The sequence below is a fragment of the Pocillopora damicornis genome, chromosome 13 (assembly GCF_964200805.1).
Source record: "Pocillopora damicornis chromosome 13, jaPocDami1.2, whole genome shotgun sequence".
Classification (NCBI taxonomy): Eukaryota; Metazoa; Cnidaria; class Anthozoa; order Scleractinia; family Pocilloporidae; genus Pocillopora; species Pocillopora damicornis.
Window position 1 is genome coordinate 2,730,239 of NC_142682.1, and position 10,764 is coordinate 2,741,002.

At 39.6% G+C, this 10,764-nt stretch overlaps 1 protein-coding gene and 1 non-coding gene across 2 annotated transcripts; one reads left to right on the top strand and one right to left on the bottom strand.

Moving 5' to 3' along the window:
• Positions 1–1,972: 1,972 nt before the first annotated feature.
• On the bottom strand, positions 1,973–9,064 carry LOC113675084 (major facilitator superfamily domain-containing protein 12). The gene is made up of 9 exons (XM_027191618.2): positions 8,350–9,064; positions 6,628–6,739; positions 6,305–6,401; positions 4,973–5,862; positions 4,688–4,780; positions 4,145–4,237; positions 3,751–4,022; positions 3,140–3,255; positions 1,973–2,402 (listed from the first exon to the last, which is right to left on the bottom strand). The coding sequence occupies exons 1-9, from the start codon at positions 8,895–8,897 to the stop codon at positions 2,248–2,250; spliced, it is 2,376 nt and encodes a 791-aa protein (XP_027047419.2). The 5' UTR covers positions 8,898–9,064; the 3' UTR covers positions 1,973–2,247.
• Positions 9,065–10,103: 1,039 nt separating this feature from the next.
• On the top strand, positions 10,104–10,175 carry Trnae-uuc (transfer RNA glutamic acid (anticodon UUC)). Its single transcript has one exon. It is a non-coding gene; the product is annotated as a tRNA-Glu (tRNA).
• Positions 10,176–10,764: the final 589 nt, after the last annotated feature.

Here is a 10,764-nt window from a genome sequence, read left to right on the forward strand (position 1 = left end):
ATGACTTTGTCAGTCAAACTAATGCTTTGATTCTTTAAATAACAAAAAGATGTTACCCAAAGGAACAAACTCGTCCATAGTGACGGTAGAGATATATGAGTAAACATCTCCTTTGTTGATTGAAACTTAAAATTCAAAAAACATTTTCTCCAAGGTCGAATCACATTAAGCATGGCAACTTATAACTTCTAGACTATTTGTGCACTTCAGAGTAAAGCGTTACTTAACATAATCCTCCGTCTCGAACTGAGAACATTGGTCAATTTGTATCTTTCATGGGATCACTTATCTAATCCGTGCGGGCAAAGGTTATCTATTTTCCGTGAATGAGTCTGTCTCCACACAGGGAGCCCCTCAGAGGCTAGGGGCGTGGCGAAGCGTGTTCGTCTTCCGACAGGCAGAGCCCTTCAGAGGGAAAGGCTTATGAGGTCCGCAAAGGTCACAACATGATTTCATCCACCTTCGCGGATGTCCTTCGGGAAAAAATTCGTACGCGCGCTAGTTTCATTAAAATCCTAGCAAACTATATATCAGAAGAAAGAGCGGCATTTCTTTTAAGGAAGTGTCAAGAGCCGGTAAGGCGTGATACGACCGAAGGTTCTTCTATTGAATTTATCGGGTAATGGATGCCGCAGCACGAGCAAAATGGCTACACAGTCTTATTCACAAAGCTTCAATCAACCAAAGTAGGTCGGGCTTCTTCGATATTCTGATTGGTTGTCTAGATATCGGAATCTAAAGTTGGAGTAGCTAAAAATATGCGAGGCGTGTTGCGTAAATGGACGCCACGGGACAAATATTTCAAATATCAAAATACGCACTTTCTTTTGTGTTTTAGCGAAATTTGACGAAAATCGGTCAAATCGATATACCCTATAAATTCGCTCAAAGCGGTTGTAATCCTCTAAAAATCAAATGCGAGATTTTAGCTCATAAAGGTTCGCAAACAACAAGCGCCACGCCAGGAGATCATCTCGCCTCCTGAAAACGCAAACCAATAGGAAAAGGGACCTGCCGGCGTCATTTACGATGGATCAAGATTTCCCGGGAAAAGTAGCCCATCGCAGACACGTTTATTTTGTTATCTCGATGGCTTAAAGAGCGTTGAGGAGGACGATACAATAATTAGCAAAGTTGCCAAAAGCAAAGGAAAAACCAACGGCAAAAATGGAAAACCGGAAAATGTGCTGAGGAGCGAGACAACGAATCGTCATACAGCTTTCAAAATTACGATTCGAGGAAATATAGATTGTTAATATTTTTGTACTGGCTGGTACTTGCATACAGAAAAAAGGAAACCTCGTTTTCAACATCATGTATAGCAATGTTTGGTTTGACGGCGACTTCTCTGTTCGAAATCTGGATGCCAGCGTGGAGCTCCGCTAGTACCAGTCGCTTTCTCAAAAGATTTTCTTTTCTTTTCTTGACAAAATGGTACTTTCTTTCTTGTTTGTTTGTTTTTTTTTTTTTTCCTTCCACTTTTGATTTTTCCACGAGCAAAGATTTTTCCACGAGCAAAGATTTTTCCACGAGCAAAGATTTTTCCACGAGCAAAGATTTTTCCACGAGCAAAGATTTTTCCAAAGAGATTCCACGTGTGAATTTTGTAAAGTGCACGATGTAAACAAAATGTGGAAATAACATGAAAATCGAGCCTCACCATAAGCGGCTGCCGCGAAAAATCCCCAGGGGATTCGCCCACATCCCAGATTATGACGCCTTCCTGATTTACTAACTTTTATATGAAAATACGTTTTTCTTAATAACTCGGGTGTTTTTTAAAGATTTCAGAAAATGTTTTTATGCAAATGTTAGGTTGAATGTTTGAATTCTGTGTAGTCAAATAAAAGAAAAATAAATTTTTTTGGCCTCTGAAGGTGGGAAGTAACCTTAGACAAAAAGAAAAAATCTTCTTAATAGCTGGGTTCTTTATTTACATACAGCTATTTCATATTTACAACGAGATAGCCTATTTAGATAACAGCGATTTATTTGGAATATACCGTTATATTCCTTCTAAGCCTTCAAGAGCTGACCTGGAAAAAGTGTTTTAGTATAGTAAGGACTGAGCAAGACTAAATTAGAGAGTAAAATTACTTCCAACTTAGAAAGGCTATTGAACCTTGCTTTATACTAATATGAGTTCAAAGTTAAGAACCAGGGAGACGCAGACGCTTTTTATTAAATTTTGCAAGAGCTATCATTTCTTTCCCTTCTCTCTTCTCATTTTCCTTCATCCTCTGCCTCTTAACAGACAGCACGAGCTGCTTTATCGCCGTTATCTGTAACAAATTCGTTCTCTTTGTGGTGCCCATCAACATCATCCATTACAGCGCGGTTTTCGTAAGTATGAGAGATTTTTGTAATGTCTTCTGTCTGAACTGAACAGTCGGCGGTGTGAACTAGAAGGAGTAAGGTGCATTCAAAATATTACTAAAAGTGTAACGGAATTATCCTATCTCTGGAGATAAAGAAATTGGCGCAAAATAGGTACATCGGGTGATGTTTTTGGAAGGAAGACTTTTCAGGACTTTCAGGAAATGTAGAGGACGTGGTGAACCCTAGCAAGGTCCTATTAATCTCCTACGGGATGCCACGAAAAAGTAATTATCCATGAAAACAAAAAATGGTATGCCGACAAGTGTTCTTTGGTTGGTCGTATTAGTAAGAGCTCTTACTGGGTCAAGAGGGGATAGAAAAGCAGCCGAGTCTGAAGAAATTTATATGAAGAAACACCTGGACTCTTATTCAAGCATGTTGTGGTGACGACTAAATGTTGTTTACAGTAACAGGAAGTCCTATCGTTTTCTCTTGTAGTAGCCCATTGTAACTGTACTCGAGCAGTGGTGGCCCATGCAGCTGGAGTTTATCGTGATTTCTACAGCATTAAGTGACCAGAAGTATTTTAACTCCCTCCCTGACAGGATGCCAGTTTACCGCGCTACCCCCAGCGCTTCATTAGGCCTCCCTGACAATTCGTCGCTACCCAATTATACTCTTGAGTGGAGATAAATACTGTGAGAGTTACGTGTTTTGGCCAGGAATACCAGACAGTGACTCTGACTGCAACTTATGGCTACTCATATACTCCAATCTCTTCCAATTACTGAGTAAATCGTGTGCTATTTACTTGACTTACCTACTTTCTTACACTTCATGGTGGCCGGAAGGAAAGCAACCACAGCTAAGAAACCCAGTAATGACGCAGCGCCTGGTACCACAGAAAACGCGTATCGGACATACTCAGCGGTGGCTCTGCCGAGATACGTCAAGAACGTGTTACGTCAATACTCATTAAAAAAGTTATATGGTACGTGTTACTTAATTCCGTGTTACGTGCTCACGTGTAAAGCGTGAAGCGTTAAGTAGTAAGGGTTACGCGTTCAGCGTTAAGTAGTAAGGGTTACGCGTTCAGCGTTTAATGTTATGTGTTAAGTGTTGCGTGGTACGTGAATCTAGATCCTAAACTCGAGCGGCCTGGACAATGAACACGTGTAGGACTTTGTAAACTCTCATCAATTATTTAAAGAATCCTAACGGTTGGTCACTATCACTTTCACTTCGCATTTTTTTTTACAATTCGATTGAATGAGCGGATAAATTGACAAACAAATAAATATTAGAAACATTGCTGCTGCGTCAGTGGGAGGAATAACTTAGTTTATTTACTGAGTTGATAATGTAAATTTCCTAAGCTGACATTTCGAGCGTCAGCCCTTCGTCAGAGGTGCACATGCGTGCATCACTCACCTGCCGGTAGGAAACAATTCCTGAATGACTAAAATAGAAGTCCCACAAGCCACCTTGGCTAAAATGCTCATCGACGCAAAGACGAACGCACCAGACTCTTTATTGTCTCCAACCAGCTTACCAGCCAGAGCCAATGACGTCACGTACATCACAGAACTACCGCATCCTACAAGGATCGCAGCGCAGTAGGCCGCGTTCTTTCCCGATTCGTCTTGAAGGTAAAACCAAGCTGAGGATCCTACCACCAGAGAGGCGGCAAAGCAGTATGTCCACTGTTAAGAGGAGTGGTTGAGTATGCAAATTAGCAAGGCAATCTACTACAATCCAATGCATAGCTCTAGGCTCCCAAGCTTTAGGTTAATAACCTACTTATTTTGATGTCATTACCACTCACTTTTTCTCCAAGCATTTTGTCGAGTTTCTTCGCGGCTAAGCTCGAAATTACACTGCTGAGCAAGATCACTAGAGGGAAATAAGCGATGGATTCCTTCAAGAGAAAAAAATATAGTCATATTTTTAATCATTCTGTAGATCTTAGAGGAACTAAAACGAAGATGGATGTAATGGCATAGCAGACTGCCTCTTTCTCACAGCTCATAATACTCCCCAAGGCCTTTCCCCTCACCCTTCACTTCGTATCCATCACTCCTTATTATGTCTCGGTCCAAATTGTACATTCCTCTCATTTAGTTTCGTACCCGGATCCGTGTAACTAAAATATCAAGTTTGGCCGTGAGAGGTCTGGGTAAGAGGATAACTTTCCCCCAAAACGTCCTTCTCCCAACACCCTTGAACTCTACCTCCGCATCCATCACAACTCATGTCTTATTCCTAACCACAATTTAACAAAGCCTCATCGATCATCCTTTCCTCCTCCTTCCATCTTTTCTTATTTTACTGTGACAATAAAGTCGAGGAATAAGAAAGTAGCGATCACCTTTTCAAATCCGAGGGTTTCCGTCAAATAGAGTGGAACGTACGAAGAGCTGACTACTTGAACGAGGCGCGCACACATGAAGGCAAAAGAGATCTGTAAAAAAAGAAAAAGCGAGAATATTTTTTGTTGCGATCAAGGTTGTTTATTAAATGTTTTCGGGCAGACCCCTCCTGTTATTTGAGATAAGTTAACACCAACGTTTATCCAATTAGACGTGAATTTTTCGAGCCAAGCTCTCCGCAGCCTGATACATTCTTATCGATTGAAAACACTTCCCAAAATTACCTTATAGAACAGTGGAGTTTTGAACCAATAAGACCAGCTCTTGTTAGTTTTACTACTCTTCGTTCCCTGATCATTCAATATCTCTATTATAAAACTGTCTCCACTGAAACTCGCATCAGTCGTCTTGGAGAGCAAGCCTCCGCGGCTGCTATAAGACGAGAGGGACCTGTGTCCAACGTAGAAAGAGCTGGATTCCATTGCAATATCATCCTGTTTGGCAAAGTCGAGTTTTTCTGTCTCGAGGTTTGATTTGGTATGGGAACTTTCGAAACAGTCAACAGGATAATAATTTTCAGGCGATGAAGCGTATCCTTCGCTGGCGTCGCTGCAATCAGATCTGTTACTCTGACGTTCAGCCATCACCTGCACCTCATTTCCGTCCTCGCTGTTCACTTGATCTGTTTCTGGCGAACTTGTTACACCATTGTCACTTTGTTTATCCTGGCTTTTAAAGGCAGGATTTGAGAAACTAAATTCGTTTGTTATCCTATGTTTTTCTTGCGTTTGAAGGTCACAATTCTCACTAGAATCTCTAGCAATTTTTTCACGATCAAAATCTAGCTTCTCGTCGGTACAAAAAGCCGGATTTGCAAAGCTAAATTCGTTACCATTCAAGCCTTTCCTCAAATCAGTCACGTTCCATTCAATGTCTCTTTTTACGCGCGATTCACTACCCTTCTCCTGGGTAGTTTGAAGATCTTTATTATCTTCATATTCCTCTTGTTTGAGTTCCTTGGGTGTGGCCTCAGTCTGTACCCAATTCTCCTTAGGAGCTTGATCGAGATCTTTTTCTTTGTACATACAGAACACCCCAACTGTTTTATCAGGGAGAGGCAGTGTGGCGCTTAGAATTCTCCGTCTCTCCCCACCCGTGAGGCTGCCGAAAGGACCTGGAATGCGTTAAAAGACATCACGTATTACTTTTGAATTTTATTTGATGGACGTTTTATCTTTCGGAAAGAAAGGATTCTAGAGGATTCTCACCGATGTACTTTTCAGTACACTAGAGCATTGTGCGTCAAATATTTTTACTTTTTTTTTTTTTCGCTAATCTGGAACTGAGATTTTTCTTTGATTATTCCCTATTCATCAACAGCTAACAACCCAAGAACAAGTTCTGTTCACAAAAACGCAAACCCGAAATCGCATTGGGATCGGATGAAAAATCAAAGAAGAACTGGATCATGCCTTAATTAGAAACATGTGAATTAATGATAAAAGATTAGCTCTCTGTCATGCAAATGTTGCTCTCTGTCACGTAAATGCTGCTCTCTGTCACGCAACATGTGCGTGACAGAGAAATGGACCAACTTTCTTTTTCCGTTGAATTACCTTTTTTGTTTTCCACAGGGGTGGGAGGTTCTTTGGTTCCCAGGTGAAAAATTAACGAGAAAAAACAACCTGTCCCTACCACAATCACCGATATTTCCTGAAATAAAAAGGATCTATGGTGAGTTTGGATTCTACATCACCGGCAAATTTATTTTATTTTTTTTCAGTTTTAGAAATGCTCCGGTTTCTATTGTCTCTAAAATGATCTTTGAAAATAAAGCAAGGAATTCATATTATTTATTAATTTATTATTTATGTAGACAAGTACCCATGTTTTTTTAACAAGGGAAAAATGTGACTTAATTTCTTAACTAAGACCACACCATAAAGTCTTTCCACTGACTAAAAGAAATCTTCTCATCTCCGCCATCGGTTTTGAGGACGATCCAAGTGATGGCATACACGAAGATGCCGCTGAGAAATGTAAAACCGGATCTGAAAGAAACCAAAAAGAAAAATTGACAAATTATGGTTTAATATTGAGCGCGGTTCACTAAAAGGTTCCATGAGGGTCTCCAAAGGGTAATGGCTTTTACGGCAAACGGTTAAAATTTGACCATTTTTTACGGTTCACGGCTGATCTCTCACTTACAGTTAAAAAAAAATACGGTTAACTCTTTTAAGGACTAAGAATTATCATTTGTCCATTTTTATGCTCGACAGGAAATTGTTATGTCTCTTTTTTCGGTTAACACCTTTAAGGATAGATGCTTTTGATCAAAACAATGCTTCAAAGAGAAGGATAATTTTTTTAACAATTAATGAAGAGCTTCCTCAGTTGACGATCATTTTCTTTATTCTCACGACCTTAGTGCTTGACTTGGATGTTATAGTGTGAGGAGAAATAAGATGTTTGTCACTCTAAAGACTCAAAGAGTCAAGAGTGAAGGAGGTTGAGACACAGCGTCTACCCTACCCGACATAATTTTTTCGGATGGGGTGGAGGGGCGGCAGCTAATGTGTGGTTTATTATCAAATCAATTTACCAGCTGTGTAAGTTATTTATCGTCGCGGAGGTTGCATCCGTTTTCAAACAGGTTTAAAAGTCTACTGGAAAGCCCGCAAATGACGTAGCGGCATCACAACACGGTATAAGTGTCAACATTCCACGAATTGATTTGCAATACGTGAGGTCTGTGGAACATTCATGAAGGTCATTAAAATACTGTAAAAACATTGGCCGGATTTCCCGCGAAAAATAAAGTTTGATTTGTAAATAAATGAGTGGGGGTGCACTATACTCTCAAAGAATTCCATTAAGTGGTCTTAACTCATTGACCTCCAGGAGAGTGATCAATAAACAAAATCTCCTCACTTTTCAATGAGGTTATCACACAAACAGGTTATGAGCACCAAGTAAATCCTCAACTACCCAAGTTTATATAATTTCCTGTGTCGTATTTGTGGTTTCCCGGTATACGAAAAACACCTCTGCTCGAAAATTCGTTTTGCAAAACCAGCCAGTCATTTCCCGTGTGGAAATATTCATGATCGTTTCAACCCCAAGGATCAGTTGGAAAAAAAATCAATTGCGTGAATTCCTTAAAAAAAAAAAAAAAGTAAACAAACCCCATGTGGGTTTCAAGCGCGCGATCATCTGAGTAATACACGTATGTATGTACTGGGTAAACGTGATTAAATCAAGTTTTATAGCAACGTCCAAAATAGTCTCTCACTTAATTTTTGTTTGTTTGAAATTTAATCCCAAAAGGCCGGCTTTGCTGACATAGGATATAGTTTGTTACGATATGTAATGCAAAGTGAAAATGTTTAAAAGTCTCTTTTGCGGTCGAAAAATTAGTCGCTTTTCACTCAATATCTGATCAGAATTCGCCGAAATAAGGAAAGGAAAGGATAGACAAGGTCTTTCTTTAGCTCTAAATTTTGCGATACGCCATACAATTGGTTCATGTCGTAATGGATGTTGTGAGATTTGGGTACATTCTGTTACCTAATCAAATTACCGGCAAATATGTGTACAATCCATTTCTGACTGCTCCTGAAAAGGATGCCAGTTGAAAGGAAAATCGACGATATTTTCCTACCTTAAGCCGTGTAGTTCCACCATTTCACTGGGTCTTTTAGCAATCTCCGGTATTAGCGCCAGATGAGTGACTTGAGATAAAGCCCAGCCAATGTTGTGTACAATCATGATCGAACCATAGTAAATGCCCATAGTCTGCTCGGATGAATCCTTCCCGCAGACAAAACACGGCATCATAAGAAATGGAAATAATCCCGCCACGAGAACAGTCCCGAGTAAGTGAAAGCTCTTACGTTTACCGTAATATCTTGAAAGAAGTGGGAACTTGTAGTTGTCGCAGATGTAACCTACACCCAAACATAACACAGCGTCCACAGTGCCGGGGATGATCCACAGAAAGCCAGCAGTTCTGTTGGACAAACCAATAACTTTTGTTTCGAAAATTATCAAATAGGATATCCATGCTCCAAAAACAGCATCGTTGAGAAAGTGTCCAACCGTAAAAGAAAATTGTTGAAAAAGTGGAAGACGAGATTTTGCAACGCGAGAAGGTCTATTTTTCCTTGATATGTCGGTTGTTGAACTTAAGTCAGAGCATTTTTGTTCCATTTTAAATTATTTTCTTCCAAGATACACCACAAGACCAGAAAAAAATGAAACTATCATGAGGGTTAAAAGCGCGTTTTGTTGTCGGATAAACATGAGATGAATATTGCGCCACCAATGTGTTACCGTCAAATGTTCAAAGTATTCAAGTCCAAAGTTTTAATGAAAGCGCGTTTACATGATTATTTATACCGGTTCAAAACAAGCACTCATACTGAAACAGGTCAAAACTAGTTCGTAACTAGTATTACTGCAAAACATGCTGTGTTCATGTTAAGTGTTGAGCTTAAGTAAGCTGTGAGAGAGCTGTCGCTTCATTCGAACCGCGATATAAAATGTTGTAACTTTTTATTCATGGGTTGCGGCAGTTTTTTGCGTGAACAGATTTACTCTTTCTTTTTCTTTACTTCTAGTTTTCGTTTGTGTTGGTTTTTCGATAACGCGCTGATAGAACTCAGGAAAAACCGTTGACCCTCACGACCTCAAGAGTATGTTTTTCGCTTCCTGATTCCTCCCACTCTAAAAAATTCTCAATATAAATTCTCCCTACTGCCTTTAATATATTTCTTATAATTCTGGCTTTGAGACTTTAATTTTTGATCAAACTATGTTCCCTGATTTATATTTTGTCTGCTTGTCACTTTGAAAGTGAGACAGTTCACTGATATTGTAAGAAGATGCCTTCGTGGTTACTCTAAGTCGTGAAAGTGTTCGCTCAGGAACCGTTCATCAAATACAGAAGCCTTCTTTTCGTAAAGGAAATCAGTTCTGAGAGAATGGGGAATGGGAAATGGGAAAATGGAGGATGGGAAATGGGAAAATGAAGAGTGGGAAATTAAGAATGAGAGAATAAACCTCTTTTTTTTCGATTTATTGTTTGATATGGGGTATTTGACATTTTTCAGCGGTGATTATCGTTTTGTTTGGACAAAAAAATAATTACCCTCTTTGGAATTGAAATTAATTGACATTCTCAAAGATATTCTTTTCGTTACTCGCTTAGCTTCAGATAGTGACATGATATACATTGGGCGCCATGTAAGAAAAGTTTTAAAAAAAATCTCCATTTCCGTTTCCCAATTATCACCCTACTGAATTTTCCTATTCCCCATTCTAATGTTAGAAACATTTCAACGCAAATATTTGTCAACCTTTCCGTCACCCTTTATGATAATTCCTTGATTAACTTCTTCCTAAATGATTATCAAATCCCATATGGTCTAGCGGTTAGGATTCCTGGCTTTCACCCAGGCGGCCCGGGTTCGACTCCCGGTATGGGAACGGATATTTCTTTTTATGTACTTTTTTCTTTTTTTTTTTGGCTCTTTTAACTCATGCTTCTATTTTGTTCATCTTCTATAGCTCTTCCTTGCAGTTATTTTTAAGGCAAAGTGATACTACTGATCTATTGACACATTCACTGATTCGATCACGTCATAACTCATCATAACTATATTATTCTTTCCAAAAATATCCCTCATATCATCTCGACTATGACGCCAACAAAAACCATTTTCTGATCGACTTTTGCTTGTATTTTCCCAAGTTTTCGATGAAGAAAGTTTTAGTTGGTGTTACTGCATGACTGACAAAGCAGCGCCGGTTCCCTAGCGCCAGTAGTGGAACGTTTCGCATGTACTACTACGCGGTTACTCACTGACAGAGCAAAATAACGAAGCTACGCTCACATAAAAAAGTCTTACTTTTCTTCCTAATGAATTCTCACGTCACGCCTTGGTAACTTATGTCGGAGGCGTTTGCATGACGTGGACGTGTTAGATGTGCGTAAATATTGGCGCCGAAGTTGATCTCTCAACAATACTCGGCTGATCCTAGCAGCCGATTCCGCCGAGGTACTGGATAGATCAGC